The sequence below is a fragment of the Buceros rhinoceros genome, unplaced genomic scaffold (genome assembly GCF_000710305.1).
Source record: "Buceros rhinoceros silvestris isolate BGI_N320 unplaced genomic scaffold, ASM71030v1 scaffold10053, whole genome shotgun sequence".
NCBI lineage: Eukaryota > Metazoa > Chordata > Aves > Bucerotiformes > Bucerotidae > Buceros > Buceros rhinoceros.
In genome coordinates, this window is record NW_010404215.1 from 42065 (window position 1) to 63401 (window position 21337).

The window sequence follows — 21337 nt, forward strand, 5'->3', positions numbered from 1 at the left end:
CTAACATAAAATGTCAAGATAATATAATTAACTAGTATAAAGAAAGCAAATTTGGAATTGAGTTATTTGATGTAATGAATTTTTAGAGTAAAATCAGTTTATTCAATGGTATGCAGAGAGGCCGGTGGTCTTGATCTGGGTTCATTTTATGGCTGATTGGGAGAAGAATGTTGTTAAAGCAATTAAGCAAAGTAATGTTCTTTGAATTTCCTAGAATATTTCTGTATATTTTGACAATAATAATACAGAAGTACTAATAAAAACAAGCTTGGTTTCCTCTCAGATCTTGCTAGCAATATTTTATATATCTGTTGCTGTTCATCCTACCATCTGAAGGACAAGTGCCTTTTAAGATCACTATTCCTGTATGATTCTCTTTGAGATCCATAACCTATTTAAAATGATAATCACAGTGAAATACTTTGTTCATATACTGCACAATATAAATTTAACTGATAAAATTGCACCTACTCAAGAAAGTTAATGACAGGTTGGACTATTTTTCTTTTTCATGTTATAGGTCAAAATCAAATAATTTGGGGTTTGCTTGTTCTTTTTGCCTATTTTTTTGACAAGAGATAATTACATTTATATGAAACCATGGCTTAGCCTATGCTGGAAATGGTTAGTGTGACTATCTATTACATCGAGGCAATGCCAGCAAGTTCTGCTATTGAAAGCATTTCTTGCCCGAAATAATTTATTTGCAGTATAAATCATATACCTGAGATCAGATTCCAAATGCAATGTGAACTCTGGACTCTTGGTGGGGGGGAGGGGTGTATTTATTTATAACTATATTCATAGCAGGGCTTTCAACAGTACACAGATTACTTTAGCAGAACTTGTTTCTAATATAGACCTAGACAGTATGTTCTCCAGACTCTGAGCACTTTCTGGTACACTGAATTTGTGATTTATTAGTGTTGCTTCCTGTCTGCGGCATGGCCTGTTTTGCAGATGAAGTAGATTTTGATCAAGTTTAAACACTGTGTAAGTTTATCTAAGACGCACCCATGCAGTGTGGTGCATTTCAGGAGTTGTGTTGTGGCAATTTGTACTTGAATAGCCACAATGTTAAACTAAAGCTATTTTTATAGTATACTGCTCTTAATGCAAAGATTTACTTCTCTATGTGATGTTCTGGAATCCCTTGACATGAGTGAATTCTAATCTTTTGCATTTTTTTCATAACTACACTTGTCTTATCTATTATGAAAATTATTGTGTTTTTCTCTTCCTAGTTGCTTTTGTAATTTTAAAATTTTTAAACTCCTTGGTTTTGAAATTCTTTAGACAGACTCCACATTAAAAGATAATTAATAAATCATGCCACTTGTCTCTTGACAGCGCCTATCAAATGGCTCCATAGACTCCAATGATGAAGCCAGTCAAGTTGTTGAACTTCAGGAACTACTGGAAAAGCAGAACTATGAAATGGCACAAATGAAGGAGCGTTTGGCTGCACTGTCTTCCCGGGTGGGAGAGGTAGAACAGGAAGCAGAGACTGCCAGAAAGGAGCTCATTAAAACAGAGGAAATGAACAGTAAATATCAGAGAGACATTAGAGAGGTAAGGAGTTCACCACAATCCCCTGATATTTCTTGACTGTCATTCCTGCAAAATCCACTACAAACTCATAGAGGCCAGTGAATATGGGCAGCAAAAGCTGAGCGCTGACAAAAGCCCTTGTACATAGGAAACACAAATTTACATGAAGAAATAGCGCTAGAAATCTGTTTATAACACTGTGTTCACAAACGTTGGTGTGTATATGTGCAAATCCAATAGGAGGAAGGCCAACTCCTTTGTGGTTTAGCATTGCTAGAGTGCATTCTGGCAAGTTTTCAGCTATTTCAAGGTTTTAGGATAAACTCTGTTAAATAGAGATGCTGGTCATGTAGATGATAGTCTAAAGTACTTTTTAAAAATTCTTTGGCTGCTTTATAAAATGGTGTTATTTACATAATCAATTATAATATTTACTCATGTGTGGTAACTTTATTACCCCCGTTATAATATGCTGTTCCCTTCTGTTAATAAATGGAAATCTAGTTCAATTTTCCATTTCTTTCCTCCTCTTAAATTTGAGGTGCTCCTTAGTACTATCCAGAGTATCTTCTTTTATGTGGAAGTTCTCAATATGTGTGGGTGCTTGGCTTCTAGAATCTGTTTTAGTATTTTGAAATTAGAGTAGTTATCTTTCTGATGCACTGCTTCATAAAATAGAGCTATTTCATATAGTTTTATGTATGTGTGTGTGTATATATCTATGCATTTCTTTATATGTATTTAACCTGTAATTTCTAATGTTCTAGAAGTTATATTCCTTCAGAACTTCTCATGCCTGACACAGCCTCAAAGTGTCTTCACATCTTCGTACTCTGCCCTTTTAAGTATTGTATAATTTTTAACCGGTTACAAGAAATAGTTTTCACTGATAGATTTCTCCTTTTCTACCGCTGCTACGTTATATCACCAGGATGTCTAATATCCCCACTCTCATTGACCTTTGGACAAATATTGCTTTCTCACAAACACCTGATTGCCACTTGCTGTTTCCCTCAAACTCCACATTACACCAGCTACAGGCTTACTTGCTTTCAGCTCTTCGCTTCCTAAGCAAAAAGTGGCCACTAATACATTTGCATGTGGAATAACTACCAAATGTCAGTGCAAAATCTGCTGTGAACGGTGTTTGTAATGGTGGAAGTGCCTGTCTTCGTAATTTTGTAATGCCACAAAAGACAGTCTTCCCAATGCAGAAAATGAAATACCTGCAATAAGAAAGGTAGTTTAGTATTGCATAACTTAAATTAATGGATTTTTTTTCTGTGTATTTTTAATGAGTTACATCCCTAATTACTATTTTTTCCCAGCAATATGCAAAATATCACCTGGATGTGGTCCATTTTAGGACTAGCTATTTGGATCCATTTATGTGTTCACTGAGTCTTACTTTAAAAACAACTTCACTTACTTCAACTCTGCTTTCATAATGTAATACAATATAAACAGCAAGACATGCTTATCAGTAAATATTTTTATTGTAAAAGATTAAGTGACAACATGTAAGTCTTCTCAAGAGCTAGACACAAGCTTAAAACTAATAAAATTTTTCTGGCTTCATTAAAATTAATTGAAGAGAAATAAACAATGTAATAGACTAATGAATAATTTAAATTACAGCTATTGACATCAGTAAGGCCAGCATGTAATACATGAATAAACACAGCTCAAGATTTTAAAGAGATTGTTATCCATAACATATACAGATAACTCATCCATGTGTTATGCTTGTGTTAGGAATCCAGCATTGTGGATACGTATCCACTTGTTTTCCTGAAATTTCAGGACATGTCATGAGCTGTCTGCTACATCTGCTTTGGCAGAAAATTTTTTCAGGGCCCAGGAATAAGAGTAAAAATGTGCATGTAGTTTTTCCCCACATCATCGCACTATGTTCCTACTGTTATATACCTATATCAGTTTTTCTATTTTCTGATCAAGACTGCTGATGTTTAAGAAGGAAGCAAGTAAATGTAAGCTGCATTTCCATTGAAAAAAATATAGAAACTAGAAAAATACACAAAAGTTGAGGATTGTCTCTGTCCTATTTAACAGCTACCGCTTTAAATATCATAGTTACAAGAAATCTCAAGAGAAATAAATTCTCTTTTAAGCTAAAAAATTGTTGCTGATCATACCTTACATCCCTGTCTACTGTTAGCATGAAAATTAAACTGGTATAAAATTATATAGCCTTTTAATTGTTCAGTTCGTGGTGGTGTTTTTGACACGTTAGGCAATGGCACAGAAGGAAGATATGGAAGAAAGGATAACTACACTGGAAAAGCGCTACCTCAGTGCACAGAGAGAATCCACCTCCATACACGACATGAACGATAAGCTGGAAAATGAACTGGCCAACAAGGAAGCCATCCTACGTCAGGTGCAGTATCTGCATTAGTCAGTTACTTACTTCATACACAGTGAAAAATAATGCACAAAAAGGGGCAGATCTACAGCAAAAGGTTTCCGTTAGTTTAATCTGTTCATTTTTAATCAACAGATCAGTTAAACTAAACAAACCCAAAGTTGTTCAGCATCTCTAAGTTTCTCATCAGCTACTACACATGTGAATATCAAATCAATGAGTACATTCAACATTGGAAAATAACTGTGTTTTCTGAGAGCGTCTTGCAAAATGCACATAGTCGTATCCCTTAAGTAAAGGATTATCTTTGCTTCTTGTATAAAAGTTTTCTGAATTTTATTTAAAAAAAAATAATAAAAAGGAAAAATCAAAATTTGCATATAATATATTCTAATGATTTCACACGTTAGCTTAGTAAAATTTTATTTCTGGCTACTAAAGTATGCTTGAATATGTTTTAAAACTATGATTGTACAACTTTCTCTCATGGTACTTTGTTTCCATGGTGATTCCAAAAGCAGAAATGTGAACAGAAAACAGTGGTTCATAATTTCAAGAATACAACTGAAATTAGGATAATTCAAAGTGTAAAAGATTAAATTGCTTCTTAGCCTCAGTGTCAGACTTCTCTATTTTCCTCACCTGTCTCTTTTCTTCAAACAATATGAAATGGTGTGTGGGAAATAAGCCTGTATGAACTGATAATCTCTGCTTCTATGATCGTATGCAGATGTATTAACACACACATGCACACATTCCTCTGTCTCTGTGTATAAATGTGTGCGTGACTACCTCTTCAGGGAAACTAAAGCATCAGAACTCACTCTCTCCAGCTTCTGCCAGCTTCCTTTGACTGTTTTAAGAGGTATCTTCAACTGTTAGAAAAAAAACCCTTCACCCAACAATGGAAAAGTAAGGTACCCATGTCTGAGTTTTTATTGCTGCCACCTTAAGACATGTTGTGCTGCAGAGGTCTACCTACTCGAAGCAGTGATCAATAGAAGTAGGCTTAGGATGTAAACAGGCATACTTAAAGTTGATGTGCAGCATTGTGATGTGAAAAGCTTACCTCTTCACGCTTTTGAAGAATGCAGAAGAGTCTAAAAGCACACTCCTTTTTCATTCTGTCCTCTGTTACATGGAATGAACCGGACAGTAGGAAACACCTATAAAGCTATTTAGAAATCCTGAGTTGTGCAGAAAATGCTGCAGTTATCAAATGTCTTCTTGTTTCTCTTTAATTGTTATCAAGGATTAATTGGTTTCACCTCTGTAAAATGAGACTTCATTGTAGGTTCACAGTGAACAACATCACTGCATCCTTAAGCAAATAACAATCAGGATATGATCAACAATGAAATGTCAGGTTTAATAATACCTAATATATGATTGGCATTTTTTTTTTAAATTGCATTTGGTGATTTATTCAGAAACTTTGGCTGGGAATTCTATCCTTTTGGAGTTGTAGGTCTTTCCCATTTTAGCTCATACACGAACTCTTCTGTGAGGTGGACTCAGTATATCCACTTAGAAAATTCTGATTTTACTGGCACCAATACTTCTATTTTTCTCAGAACAAAAAATACATCAATCAGAGGAGCTTTTTGTCCCTCTTCATTAGTGCCTTTTTACAACTTCTTTTCTTCACCCTCTTATGATATTTGCACCTTAATCACTCATCGTTAGTAAGATTGGCAGCCTACACTGTTCCATGCTTGAGTTAATACTTCTCCAATAAGCTCTACCAGATTGTGCAGTATCTATGGCTATGCAGTGAGTTTTGATCACTTCCCTGACACCTAAGAAACTGAAGGAAAATTTTAATTCAGCTTTTTTAAATTTATCTGTTTATCTGTCTTTGGCCTTTAGTTGGAAGACAAAAACAGACAGCTGCAAGAGCGTCTAGAGCTGGCTGAGCAGAAGCTGCAGCAGACAATGAGGAAGGCTGAAACCTTACCTGAAGTGGAGGCTGAACTGGCTCAGAGAATTGCAGCTCTGACTAAGGTACTGCCCTGAAGAAATAGGTTCACTTCAGAAGCCCCATTGTTTCACATTGATTTGCATCCCGATTCCTCTCCTCAAGGAGAAAACCAAAGTGGTATCAGGCTGATTTGAAAGAAGACAGTGTTTCCTGTTAAGTATGTGCCACAATTTTAACCAGGAATGGTCTCAATGCCGTGTTGGTAATTCTTAGCATTTTGGAAATAATTATTTATCTGTAAGTTAGCCTAGACTATATTTACAAAGGGGTTATATATTTCCAGTACATGTGAACATTACTTATCTTATGAGGATTCATTTTACTTGTAAGGGTTTCTATATTTAAGAGGAAAGGGGTGGGAAAAGTCCCATTCCTACTTTTATTTAGTTCTCCTGGACACATTAATACACCATGCATATGAAACAACAATTATTTTCATTCCAGTAAGTGCTATAAAATCAAATCTTAGTAGCAGCTGGTATCGTTTGTACAACACAAATGAAGACAACTTGCAGTATATAGAAGGTTTGTTCTAAATGGTTCTTTGTATCATGTACCCGCAAAGACAAATGCGAAACCCTGTGAGGACTTCAGACTGTTTTTTTCTCGTTATTTATTATACAGCAGCTTTCTTACAGAAAAATGAGAAGATAAAAATAAATTTTCAGTAGTGTGGGTTTCACATATGGCCTCTAGAACTTTCGGCTATTTCAGGTGCATGTAGTTAATACTAGAGCTCACGTATTATCAGCTACATAAAGACATATAATGATAACATTTATTCTTCCTCTCTTAAAATCAGACAAATAAAGAAAAATGCATTTAAGAGATTGTATTACATATCATTCTCATTTATCTAAGCTTTCCTTTCTCTATTGCCACATAATATTTCTAGCTATTTATGTGCCTAGTTATTCTTAAATTCAATGGATTTTCTTAAATTCTCATGTTTTTACACTTATAGTGAAGCCTTAAGTGGTGAGCAACTCATTAATAAAGCCTGATTTTTGAGTAATTTAGTTAAGCAGAAAGAAAGAGGCATTTAGGGCATTTGGGTTGCTTTTTTTCTATTTAATTAAGACAAGGTCTTTATTCAGTAATCAAGATTTTGTGCTGCTCACTTTAGGTTTATAAGAATGGGTGGGAATCTGAAAGAGTAACTGAAAAATTGTGGAGAAAAAGAAGAATCAGCAAAAAGAGAGCTACATGAAATACCAAACAAATATCATTGTATTTTAATAAAAACTGAGGTGCACATAAGAACAATCCCTTAGCATTTTAACATTTTTTCCAGTTGTTTCTAATTCGACAAATTATCACATACTCTAATGCCCTGATTAGCTTAAAAATATTGTTTTCTATTTTAAGACGATTTTTCCTGAATAATTTCTCCAGCATTAGGCACCAGTAAGTATTTTGCAGTCTCAAGCATGTCTTTTCTTGTAACTGCATTTTTCCTTGAACGTATATTAATGGCAAATATTGCAAGAAGAAATCCCATTTCAACCATGCAGAGCACTCAGGAACTTCCATGAGATACTGTTGTTATTGTGACCATAAAGTTACAGTTTATATGTCTGCTTGTCCTACATTATTTCATAGGACGTGTTTAGAGGACTGTGAGCAGAGATGACAGTCCACCCCATTTTGCTTTGATGTACATTATCAAAATTTTTGCCATGTAGGAAACAAGAAATATATTAGAATGTAATGCCAGTTCTGTTCATTTCTCTGTGATCACATGAAAAACTGAAGAAATTTATTTTATTTGAAATTATGTCTTCTTGGAAACATGACATGAACAAAAATGTCAGAAAATTGTCATTTGGCCAATAGGTCAAATAAGCTTGTGTTTTGTTTATCTTCTATACAACATCTTTGCAAACTGTAGAGCTTATTAAAGTGCCGTTTCAATAGCTCTGAAGTTTAAGGTCCTGTTCTTTTCATGGATCACAGAAATGTATCTCAGAACCAAGGACAACCCTGTGTAGTCACTGCAGTTACTGAAGCAGGTTTAAATAGCTAGCTGGTATACTGTTACCACACTAGCTGTTCAATGAAAGCTGCAACACCTACCTAAGGGGCTGAATAATGTTTAATTAATTTTGCCTTTGTTGAGCTCTGCGCCAGCATACAGATCGGCAGTATGGCTCAAACCAGCTGGTTTGAGATTACCTGAAGTCTGCCTACCTGCACTGTGGTCACTGTATATATTCGTGTAAACTGAGTAAAAGATGAGCACCCTGAAATAGTTAGTCTTTCTGCACCGCAAAAAAAAAGTAAAACTGATTCTCCTTTCTTTTGTACTACTTCAATGAAAGTGTCTTCTCTGAGATTAATGGGGTTACAATCATATGCAAGAGGTGAGTTAAGCCTAATAAGTTTCACATGTTTTTAAAGGAAAGCAGTATGGGAGAACTGGAAACCATAACTGCTTCACCACGGATAAAATATAAGATTCATATGCGGAGATGAAACAGAACAAACATGTTCTGGATTTGTACGTGATTTTTTTTTTTTCTCTCACCCCCCACCCCAAGTTTAAAATATGCATGTTACAATTCTGCATTCAATTTATTACATTATACTCTTCCTCATAATATGTCTGGGTTGGGATTCTGCAAAAGAAGGATGTAGAATAAGATCCTTCTATGGTGTCAATTTTTGAAACGATTTGTTTTTTTAGATATATATGGGCTAGTGAATGTCTTTTGCTACTTTTCCATGCCCAAACTAGTTCATAAGGAGTGAACTTCCAAAAGTTTGGACTATACTCAGTGAACTCAGATAAGTACTCATAAATTCACCTGAATCATTTGAACTTTTCTTTGGCTTTGTTATCACTGTGTTCTGCCCATTGGGTGAGCAACTGGAGGGTTAGTCAGCCTGCGGGAGACTAACCTGGAACAGCATGATCTCATGTACTGTGCTGTCCTGCCTGGCCGTCACACTGGTATCTGTCTGGTCATGACAAGTAGCACAGCTCTCAGCATGTATCCCAAGATTTAGACTGCCATGACTCATTGAGCCACCTTGTACTCACTATCACAGTATTGGTCTGTTTGCCTGCCCTGGAGAAGAAGCAGTTGGTAGTAGAAAGAACCTGTCTCCAATATTAACTAAACCTTTCTCTATCCTGCAAGATGTTTATTTTCCTCAGAAAGGACAGACATTGGAGCATCCAGAATCTTGAGATGGTTAGTCTGTCAAACATGGTTTCTCCTTGTGTGTATTTAAGGAGGGCATCTAGTAGAGACAACCAGCATCTACCTCTCCCACTAGTAGTCACCTTCCCTATCGGATGCTTGTGCAGCAGAGGTACCATGTCACTTCTCTAATCACAGGAAGGCAGTCTGCATTTTACTCCATCATTTCTGTATGCAAGTCACCAGAAATATCAACAGTAATTTTTTGCTGCATTAAAGCACTAAGATGAAGAAAACATTATCATAATAAACCACATTTAGCATAGTAACACCTTCAGCTTATTTTAAAGGTGATAAAAAAAAAGACTTGAAAGCTGGAGACAAGTTGAGTGCAATGCTTGTTTTGTGACAATGTGAGAATCTGGTTTGCATTAAGCAGGAAAGAAGTTACAAGAAAGTGAAAGGAGGTGGTCTGCAGTGGAAAGGATGAAAAGGGGTGAAAGAAGTTCTGCAAGAAATGGTTGTGGTTAAGACACAAACCTCTCTGGGAACAAGGGTGAGAGAAAAGATGATGTGTTAGCTGGAGAAGGAAGTTGATAAATCTTCTGTGGGGAAAAAAAAGGGGGGGGATAAAATCTTCTGTGGGGAGGAATGCCTAAGAAAACTCCACCTTTACAACAGATTACTGTCTTCTCAACACCCCTCTTACTGTGCTTCCTTTTCCACAGAAGATTTTGTCCTGATAGGAGGAAGAAATGAAAGAAACAAGTTTGACAGAGCTAAATGGAAGGAATTGCCTACTAAACCTACGAAGTGTAGAAGGTAGTGGGAAAATGAAAGGGGGCAAGAACACACGGATATCTAGTGACTGACAAGTGGGGTGTCAGAAACAGGGATGACTTAAGCCAACATATTTTATCGCATTTGTAATAGGCTGGAAGTGAGCAAGCGAGCAAGTAGCTGACAACTTCGTGAGGTGTTGTTACTCAGTCACCACAGTCACCTATTTTCACCTTCAATTGCGTAGCTCAGTGCAATAATGCATTCCTTCTTCTTGAGTAACTCATTCAAAGAATAGCCAAAGGAATGTGTGCCATGAGAAGTCAATAGAAAACCTGGAGGCAGCAGGTGTTCAAAAGTCAAGGTTTCAAAACTGTGGAAATTGGACTGTACTGTTAGAAAAGTTTAGATTTGTACCTGCAGCCCAGCACAATGAAGAAAAATTATAGCACCTGTTCTGTGTGGGCACTTTCTGCATCTGAAATTGGACTTTTTTTTCAACTAAGATGCAAAGACCTATCAAATGTGCAGTGCCAACAGTAACAGATGATGTGAAAGCAACAATTTTTTGGTGGGCGCACGAGCAGCAGCAGAGTTTTAACAAGGTTAGAGAGCAATAATACAAGCTGCTTTGGTGTTCCCTCAAAGCACAATTTTCCTGTCTATTACTGGCTTATACAGGCTATTTCTTTACTATTTCATACCATATAGTGTGCAAAGTGAGCATTAAGACTCATGCTGGTATCTCATAGAGGTCAGACATTGTTAGATTTGATAGATTTTGTCCATATATTTTTAATCCTGTCTAAGATGCACAATTTCATAAATCTATTTATAGCTGAATGTGCTGACTAAATGCTAGTTGCTGAATACTGCACTATGTGTCTCACTAATCCTTCTGTACAGAGTACTACTGAACAGGCATGCAAGTCAAATATTAAGAAGAACGTAGGGTAAGGTCTGCCAAGCAAGTAGTCACAGAAATTCCACTTTAGGAAGTTTTTAACTCAGTTAACTCTTAGCAAAGCAAGTTGCGAGAAATCCAGCTTCTGTTTATGAACCTCAGTTGTCCCTTCTGTTGCACGTGTATCTGAAGTTCTGCTATGGGAACGTGACTAACGCTGGTGTCTCAGCCCCTGCCTCGTGCCTCAAACCACAAGGCAGATTGGAGACATTCAGTATTTTTATGGCAGGCTCCCAAGTCTCTCAAAGAGTCTATTCCAGTGGGAATTTCTGGAACTCGTGAATGCACATAGACCGCAAAAAAAGGGTAGCTGCCACAGGCGTGTCAGTCCTAACAGTATGGCCTGGGGAAGTCCGTGCAGGACATATTTGCAAACCCCTTAGGGAGTACCCGAATTGCTAGGTCTTTTTGTCCAGAAGGGTCTCTTTGAGTCCAATTGTTGGGGCCTTTCTCAGTGTAGAGACTAATGAGAGGCATTGAAACTTTTGTTTTGAGAGTATGTTCCAACTAGGCATACCAGGAGGTGGAGGGGATGCACTTTCCTACTGCAGCTCTATGTCTGCAGGTGGGTTTCCGCAAGTGAGAGAAAAGGGGAGTATGAACATGTATTTCTGTCTCCCTGGCCCTTTCAGAGAACACTCTTTTGATTCAAGTCCATGCTTCAGGGGCTGCTCATGCACTTGGCATGTAATAAACCAGTGTTAAAATCCCGAAATAGCATCAGAACCCAGGGTAGGCACCAAGTCTTGTGCTTGCTGTTTGCAAGACAAGCAATTGAGCTTGGTTGTTTAATGTGTCAATTACAAATTATTTTATAATTGAGACATTCCTTTAAAATAATACAGAATAAGACTTTAGGAACAAATGAATGAAATCCACATAGACAAAGGAAACTTAAAATATTCAAATACAATTAAAGTGCTTAGAATAATGCCATTTATTTTTATTCTAAGGCATATTGAGTTACAATTAATTTTAACATCTCTTTATCCTTACAAATATATGTAAAGAGAGATGAATGTGAAAATCAGCTCTGTTTTCTTTTATGATGGATTACAAAGTGCAGGTACTCTGAGCCACATTCAGGAATATTTTTTAACAAGGAGGTACCTATCAATATTTTAATATTCTTCATGAAATGAGGGAAAACTATCATGCAAAAAGATTTTTGTATATATTAAACATATATCTTAATGAATTATTAAAGAAGTAAGAAGTTAGGAAATAACAGAATTAGATAGTTTTAAGAATCTTAAGGGAACATCATGTTCTCTCAAGAATGTTTTCTGTATAAGAATTCAGATAACATACATAATTCTGATAATAATTTTATTCCTCCTCTTGTTCCAAAGAATAGTTAGGCCTAATACCACAATTACTTTAAGCATTAAAAAGACTGGAATAAGGTATGGCACGGTTTGGGCTGAAAACTAAATGTAAATTATATAGCTAGCTAGACCAGCTTTTCAAGGACAGGTCATGACAGAGAGCACCACATTTCGGAAGACTTACATGATATCCTCTTTGAACCCAGACGTATTAGCTTGGTTATCTTTGTATTATGCATTAACCTGCAATTAAGTGTGTAGAAGCAGTGAAAATTAAGTAAGTTGTTTTAAAGTTTGCAGTCAGCTAATGAAGCCTTTAAGTAGTTTGATTTTGTAGGATGATACTCCCAATGGGTTCTGCATCTCCCTCAATGAAAATGGTTTCAAAAGAGGTAGAATTACTTAAGCCTTCTCCATCAACAGCTCAGCTTGATGATTTCTAATCTTCTCCTCAGCCCTGAAACACATTACGAGAAGGCCTTGAACGAATAGTGCAACCAGAAAAAAGTCAATCTTCTGCAAGGGAGAATAAAGCCTGATCACTTTGTGGAAGGGATCTGCAGTCATAGGGACTTAACTTTTTCAACCTTATCTTCCTATTTATCATTTAGAAGAGGAAGTAGTGCATTAGTACTTGTGTGCTGAAATAAATATGTAAAACTCAAAGATAAGATAAAGACAATCATAAAGGGATTGTCACTGGTTCAAGTCATAATAAATAGACAAAATAGTTTCAGATAATGAAACTATGCAAATACATCACAATATGCCTGCTTCATGACCAGAAATAATAACTGCTCTTATTAAATGAGCTTAATTACAAAATATACTGACTTTCCCTTAAATCTGGCAAGAATCTGACTTTTGTGAATACACTTACTCTGAAAAGAATAATAGTGATCTTCAAAGCCAAGCGTTATTCTTTTGTTTATGCAAAGCAGGATTTCCTCAAATGGATGTCTTCATCTCAAAACCAGCAGTTTATATGCATAACTCTCTAGATCACAGGCTTGGTTTTTGTCCGATCTTTTGGTCTTAGTATACTAAGTTTAAATTATGGGCAGTTTTAAGTTGTTATGTACATCTGGAGTTACTTTGGTATCTATTCCTAATTCTGATAAACCATTAGTAGTCAACAGTATGAAAAACAGTCTCACAAAAAAATACAGTTGTAAAATTAGTATTTTTGTATGATAGGTTTGTTTATCTAAAGATGGAGTTCAGGATCTCTTTGAGAGAGAGGGTAAATCTGACAGAGTGAAATAGCATTTGACAAGCATGAGCTCACAACTCAAAGTCATCAGTAGCTCTGTCTATATGCCTTATGCACATTCCTGTTTCCATAGCAACAAATCCAATATAGCATTTCCCTTTCTTTAAGGGATTTTTTTTTTAATTCATTTTGAATGATAACATAGACTTGTTTGATGTGACAACAACATGAAAATTCATGTTTTGCAAGAAATGACCTAATTAAGGTCAGCTTCTGTCAGATATAGTAACAAATCTTTCGATGGGTTACCATTTATATACTCAGTAATGACTTTTCGTTCCTATTAATGAATTTTTATTTATAGGTTCTTTTATCTGATGACCTTGACCTTCCAAAGAGATCCACCAGAGTGGATCCTTTAAAGGGCCGAAAACTGTATTGTTTATTGGGATGCAAGGGCTTATGTAGTGTATTCTAAAATGGAATACTAAAGCTTGAGCCTTGTCTGTTTTGACGTTCTTTCTGTTTCTAGAAATTAGGGAATGTACCATAGCATTGCACAGTTCTGTAACTGACCGATCCATTAAATTAGTATTTATGCATTGCTTTCATTCCTACAAAATGATAGAAGAATTATAAAGACTTTCTGACAATGGCCTCACAGAGGCCTGTTCGGGTGTTTAGTTTGCCATAATTAAAATAAATAAATAAATAGATAAAATTAGACAGTATTGCTTTGAATTCACTCTGTAGTAATATGTCATCAGCCAGCCATCACTAACCTTGAACTTCCATGTGTAGGTTGATAGCTTTTTTCAGCATTCCATCATTTTTAGTTTCTCCACATCAACTGCATCATGTTCACCAAGTATCAGTGTAGTTTATTCCACTTAAAAATCTGTCAGTTAAAAGTATTAAATTTTCAGTCACACTTTTCTTTTAAGCATTCTGTGCTGTGTTCTGTTCAGTGTCAGTGTCTTTAGTTCTGATTTTTCAATTTTGTCCCTCTCCTTTTCCTTGACTTGTTAGTCTGATCCAACCTCTTCTACCTCATCTGATGATTATCAATATGTTATGGAAGCTAAACTACAAGAAATGATCTCCATACGTAGGAAGGTAGTCCTACTGGACTTTACTTTCTATTGCTAAATAGAATCCATCTGATTTGTTTTCATTTTCTTTAACTTATTTTATTTGGTTTTTTATTGATAATCAACCATCGTGCAGTTCAGTGCTTCAGGAGCTTACAATTTTACGATGGCAGGTTTGTGTTCAAACCATGCACAGTCTGCATGTTACATTTGGCTGATTTCATTGCTCATAAATAACTCCAATGTTTTGCTGATGCTTGGATGTAACAGGCCTTTGTAGCTGACACATTTCAAGCAATGCTGTTCAGCTGCCTGTTTAAATAAAGTTTCTTTTTGGAAAACTAAGTTTGCAGTTAGTAGTAGCTTGCTTTATGTTTTGTTTAAACTTTACTGAGACAAAAACCTACAAAGCCACTTAAATTACAGAAAGAGTCTTTCTGTTTTTTACAGGCAGAAGAAAGACATGGAAACATTGAGGAACGTATGAGACACTTAGAAGCTCAACTTGAAGAGAAGAATCAGGAACTTCAAAGAGTATGTATTGCAGACATCTTCTGTGCACTTTTGTTCTTTTAATTTGTCGATATAGCACTACATTGTGCACTCCAGCACATAATCTACCTACTGGTAAATATTTTCTTTACAGCAGTAATGGCAGCATATTCCCACTTTACATAACCATCTTAATATACTAGTTTGCATCTGGTTGCAACATTCAAAGTACTCTGCTGATGCAAAAATGAATGTGCATTAATCGTACTTCCTGTGGAATTTCTTCAAAAGGCTAGAATTACCATGGGTTTTTATTGTTTTTTTAATGATACAAGTCTGTACTGGTTAATTTTGGACCACATGAATCTGTCTCTTCTATTCTACATTAAAGGCAAGGCAAAGAGAAAAAATGAATGAAGAGCACAACAAAAGATTATCGGATACTGTAGACAGACTTTTGACAGAATCCAATGAGCGTCTGCAGCTACACTTAAAAGAGAGAATGGCAGCACTTGAAGAAAAGGTACAGTGCAAAGGGCAGTATGACGTTTGGCTTAATAAAGATTCTCTTGTATGAAACGTGTCCTACTTTTATGAGGATGGAGGCATTATGCTCATTTTGTATTACCAAATATAACCACAAATATTGTCCTACGTACACATTCAACTCCTAATTCAAGAGCGCGCTCAAGAATCTTTCTGAACTACCGCATTTGAATATGCTGAATGTTATGAGTCTCTGTTTTATCAAGGGGGAGTCTGATGAAGAGCTTGTAAAGGACCAGCGCACAACATGTTATGAAAGAAAGTGTGCTAGAACTGAGGAACGGCCACGTTTCAGATTTGCTGTCACACCTGTAGTTTAACCTGCTGATTTTACCTCCCTTCCTCTGAAAAGAGTAAAATGCTGTCACTACAGGAGTACGAGCATCCACCCTTGGATAGGAGGTGTTATTTACAGATTTTCCATGATGTGAAGCACAGTGGACTAGCAAAATTCAAATCCCATGATCTTTATATTCACCCTTCTTAATCTCTCCCTCTTCTGCTATTGCACCTTCAGTTTGAGCTGAAGGGAACCTTTCAGTGTCTTTCAGAATCTCTCAGAGGATATACTTATATCATTTATATCATTGAAATAAACTGTCATATGAAGCAAATACTATGTTGTTAAGGGTCGAGGGACCGATATACCTCGATTTACCTTAACGGAATCCCTCTGTCCTGATAGGAAGGGATTTAATAGGGAAAGGAAGAAATTCACAAACCGTGACATATGTCCACCAAAAGAAGAACATGGAAGAAATAGCTGAGTAAGGATGTGACAGTTGCTCACTTCAAGGAAAATCTAAAGTTTTTGCTGTTCTTAAAAAAACATGGTCCTACATGTAATTTATACTCAAATTGAAGCATTCAAAGATTTTAATTTTAAAGTCCGGTGGCTACAAATTTTGCTGATTTGCACAAGGTGGCTACGTGTATATGATGATATATGATGTTTAACATAACTATAATTTCTTTGTGTTTTTCTAAATTGTAGAATGTTTTGATTCAAGAATCTGAAAGTTTCAGGAAAAATCTGGAAGAATCTTTACATGATAAGGTACTATAAAATACTGTGATTTTATCTGCTTTTATAAAAAATATGTATTTATTATTTGGAAATATGTATGTATGTATATTGGCAATATGTATGTATGTATGTAGATGGTATCTTAATTATCCAACTAGCATGTAAAATCTTCCTGGCATCAATGATAATCCCTTTAATCACCCAGATGCCTTAACCAGCTTTTGAAGGTCTCTAATAATTGTTCTGAGCTAAGTTCATGGTTGAGATCCTAGCCTCAGGAAGTCGATACTAAAATTCATATTAATTTCACTGGCTCTGGGATTTTTGTTCTTTCAGTTTTAATTCTGAAAAATTTTTGTTTAACAGGGGTGGATGTATAACTGGTTACACTTTCACAGTGAAGAATGTAATTGCTTGATTTGGTGAAATCCTTCTTAATAGGTGCAGTGGCATTATGCTAAATATAGCTGAAAGTGGGCTCTCCTAGTTCATTGCAAATTAACCCCTAATACTATTTAGTGAATCAGTCAAATTAATTATAAATATTTTTTCCAATCCCAAATGTTAGGATTTTGTTTTGAAGTTATCCTTGCCTTGAGCACCATTAGGATACACAAATGTATCTACATTCAGAAGTGTTTTTGCAATGTATCAAATCCGTTTAAAAGTGATAGTGTAGAATTTTTAAAACAGCATATGACATCCAAAATTAAGAACTTCAAGAAAATAATGAAAGGATCATACTTCAACATCTAGTTAGATAACAAAAAGGACATTTGTAAAGGAGTGTCAATCGAAACAAAAGTTGATTGTGCTGCCAGAGGATTTAAACCCAAATTATGGATACCAATAGAGTCTATGTAAATATGGCATTTTCCCACGTTATCTCCAACATGACTTCGTTGTTTTAGTAGTGTTAGAGTGAAAATGAATACAGTGGCTAATTCTTTTTCAGTCTGTTTTCTGGCTTGAATGCACATACCAACTCTTGACAAAGATGAAAAATCTGGTATAAAAATCAACATTTGTATCGAAAGATTTTTTGCAAAAATATTTTTGTTTTATTTATTGATTCTTTCTTAAGGGTGGGAAGTGAAATAAATAGAACACTGCTGCTACTGCTCTGTGCAATTGGACATGAGTTCTCTTCACACACAACCACATAGATCTGACTCCAGAGCTTCTAAGTTCCCGTTTTGAAGGACTTATTTGTTCCACTTTGATGAAGAAACTGATGACGAAATTTCAGATAGATGCGATTAATAACCTCTAAATAACTAGCGAATTATACAAGTAGAGTAACCACTAAGTCATCTCAGTAATTCTATTCAACCAAGAAATAATGTAAAAATACTGTAATAATAATTACTGAATTTGCTATTACTTAAGTGCAGATCCTTTTCCTTCCTAACCTCTTGGAATCCGGAACATTTTAAACTCCAGAAACAGCAGTGTTACATCTCGATCCCATGTTCTCTCTTAACTTCTGTTAAAATTCTTTGATTTATTTTTGTTAGTAGACATTAATTATTTGTACATTTTAGCACTGTTTTCCCTAGTAGTTGCTGTCAATAGTCTTTTTATTTGTTGGTTACAAAAATCAATTTTTTGTGGTTGTCTCTATCAGTAAAGAAGAAGGCCAGGATGCAATCTTGGTCTCCAATGGGCTAATGCCACGTCACACACTGAACTATGCCTGGCAAAGACAAACCTTTTCTGCCATCACTTCCAGCTAGTGGAAAAATAGCAGAGTGCTATACAACCTCCTCTTGACACGTGTAATGAGACTTCAATTATTTCACTGCCTTTTCTTATTATAATGGGTGCTACATTCAGTGTATCTTATCTTACTTGTTCAGCTTTATGAGAGCAATATCTCATAAAGTAAATACATTTTGTATCGTAAATATATCTTACTACTGTCATTTCCAGGAAAGACTTGCTGAAGAAATTGAGAAACTGAGATCTGAACTGGATCAAATGAAGTTGAGGGCTGGTTCTTTAATCGAACCCGCTTTGTCAAGGTAATATCTAACAACAAGTTTCCTCACTTTGAGTTGAAATAGAACATAAATATGTCAAGCCTTTACAACAGGGATGTGTCCAGACCACTCACAAAAATTGTCACGTATTTCTTTGAAAATGTAGTCTGTACAACTATTATTACTGTTGCTTTTACTTTTTTCATAGGTAAATGGAGCCATATAGCAGTGAGTATAGACTGAAATATTACTGAGATTAAGGAAAGTCTTTTAAGTTATTGAATGTTTTCAAAAGTATAATCAAATACCTTTTTTTTTTTTCTGGGAGACCTTAAAAATAAATTTGAAACCATCATCTTTAGTGCTGAAGATAAGCAAACTTGTGTGCATATTTATTTATTCTATCAATTATATCTACTAATTATTTATTTATTAGTAAGAAATAACTCATCTTTACTTAGAGTGTACCTTAAGACCACAGATCTTCAGCTTAAAAAGGAGGCAGTATTCAGAGAGTCCTGAATATATTGTAACAGGACATTAAATATTTTGCTGCTTTTGGTGGAAAAGCAATATTGGAACATTAGTAAGACAGATAACATGAAAGTAGCTACTTACAGCTGACATTAATTTATAATTCTAGAAAGTCCTTCTTGCCTAAAAGTATTCCCCAAAATAAAATTGTTACTTTATTGATAATGGTGTGCCATGTCCTGTTTTCATTAAGAAAAATACATTAACTTTTAAAACCTTCTGCTCAAAACTCATGGACCAAAACTAAAATCAGATCACTTTCATCCACTAAATTTATTCTTGTTAGACAATTTTTTAGCTTTCGTCAGGTATTGTCTTCCCATTGTTTCCTCAGACATCTTGCTCAGTACCGGCACATGGTTTTTCCCTCTTCCTGTCTCCTGGAATAATATTTTTCTACAGAGGGAGAAGTATAAATCAATGAAAATCAGACTGTAATGCTTGTAACTGTTTGAATTTTTATTCCTTTGGATGTGTGAGTGTGACTACAGGCACACATCACTTTTTTGAAAGTGCCTGCAAGGATATAGGCTATTGAACTGCTGCAGCATGCAGCAGAGATGTTTCTGGAGCAGCCACCCTCGGTGAACAACAGCCTTTCTTGCTACATAGATGGGTTACCTTGTGCGCTTTGAATTGGAGTCTGATTAGCCCATGTCAAAAGGCTGTTTGAACTTAATAAGCTGTCTAAATATCTTGGGAATTCATCAGGTTCCCCTAAAACAGTATACTTCCCCTTTCGTGACCTCACCTCATGAATCTACCAGCCCTCTCGGGAACAGGGAGCTATTAGTGTTAAACATTTAGAGCTCCCGGACCACACTGAGTTCTGTATTTGCAGGAGTTTGTTCTTTCAGCACAGTAACAAAGCTGGTCAGCAGATAAATACCTGCTGTCAGAAACAGGAGCCTGGGCTGTTTCTTTTTTCCTACCAACTTGTTGCAGAAGTGTCAAGACATACCAATTATTGAAGCAAAGTTCTATTACAGCAAATACTGTACACAGAAAATAAACAGCAGTCACTGCCCTAAAGGGTTTGCTATAAAACCAATGAGAGACACTCAGAAAAACTAAACATACAAAAATCCCAAAAGATCAATTTTTAGTGCTGTAGATGGAGGGCTCAGGACATTTGTAGCCCAACTCTTTCCAAGTTTTCTTAGCAATATAATGACAAAAAGCAGGTTTTAGAGAATTTTTTGAAATAATAGTTCTTGTAATATTGTGGAAGTTCCTACCAGGCATGACAGGATACATAAGAGAAGATAAACTGATGGTTGTTCAGAAAAGGACATATGTGACATGAGCATGAGCTCTGATATATGCTTCACCCATAACTTAAGTTCTAGAACATTATTCAGTATCTGTGACATTTTAATGTATCTGATTTTATTACTATGGCATATGTTCATGCTTCAGGAATTCCAATACCTGGGTGTTTTAGTTTGTTTTCTTATGGTATTTATTTGTTTCCATTATTATTTTAATATGTCACCGTACTGTTAACATCAGACAGTAGTTACTTTTCTTTGTACCATTCTGTCAAAGTAGCTTGTGGTAGAGGCTTTCATGTTTTTCCACAATTTTGCATTTCCCATTTATCAATGAGCAGGTACCACATATGTAATATTTTATCTTTCACTTTTACTTTATAAAAGCAGTATTTGAAATTTGAGAGAAATGCTTCAGTCTTCCAAGTACAAGTATGTTTTAATTCACATTAAGCTCTTCTCAGGGAAAATCAGGTAATTTCTATGTTTAGAACTAGAGCCCAGGAAAACAGACATGCTTCCAGGCAGCACTTTTAAGCCTGTGATTCTCTGAATTATTTCCTTCAATTTTGGGAAGCAGGCATTCTCTCACGTAGCAATTTTTTTATGTCTGGGCTTAAAGCCATCATTTTCTTGAACAGAATTATTTTCAAAGTGAGAGAAGCATTTAAGAACAAAACTTATTCCTATTTTGTTTTCCCAGACTGATTATTAACATTGCTGTGAACCCTGTAAGTTGTTTGTAGGTGGTCGTAAAGATTTTTCCTAAGATTAAAAATAAATATAAAATGTAAGTACGACATTAAACTCTCATTTTATGCTCTTATAAAGATAGTGAAGTCAGGTGTATTTTAGGAGTTGCTATAAACAAATGCATATTTTATTGTCTTGTTAATATAACATTTGTTATGTTTCATTTTTCTCTATAATCATGATATTCCTATATTTTTATGTGGAGATGGTTGCTTGTGTGTTAAGAACTAGAAATTGCTCAGGTTTCCGCTGCTGTGGTTGAATGTTCAAATGGTGCATGGAGCCTTTGCTC

The 21337-nt window shown here is 35.6% G+C and overlaps 1 protein-coding gene across 1 annotated transcript in view; it reads left to right on the forward strand.

The window, feature by feature from the left end:
* LOC104490946 (liprin-alpha-2) overlaps positions 1-21337 on the forward strand; it is a gene marked incomplete at both ends in the record, with an annotated part of 48216 nt that overhangs the window by 11827 nt on the left and 15052 nt on the right. The window contains 7 exons of the mRNA XM_010133298.1: positions 1351-1572; positions 3806-3952; positions 5807-5941; positions 14891-14974; positions 15324-15455; positions 16473-16535; positions 18438-18529. Coding sequence (XP_010131600.1) covers positions 1351-1572; positions 3806-3952; positions 5807-5941; positions 14891-14974; positions 15324-15455; positions 16473-16535; positions 18438-18529 — 875 coding nt within the window. The remainder of the gene's footprint in view (positions 1-1350; positions 1573-3805; positions 3953-5806; positions 5942-14890; positions 14975-15323; positions 15456-16472; positions 16536-18437; positions 18530-21337) is intronic.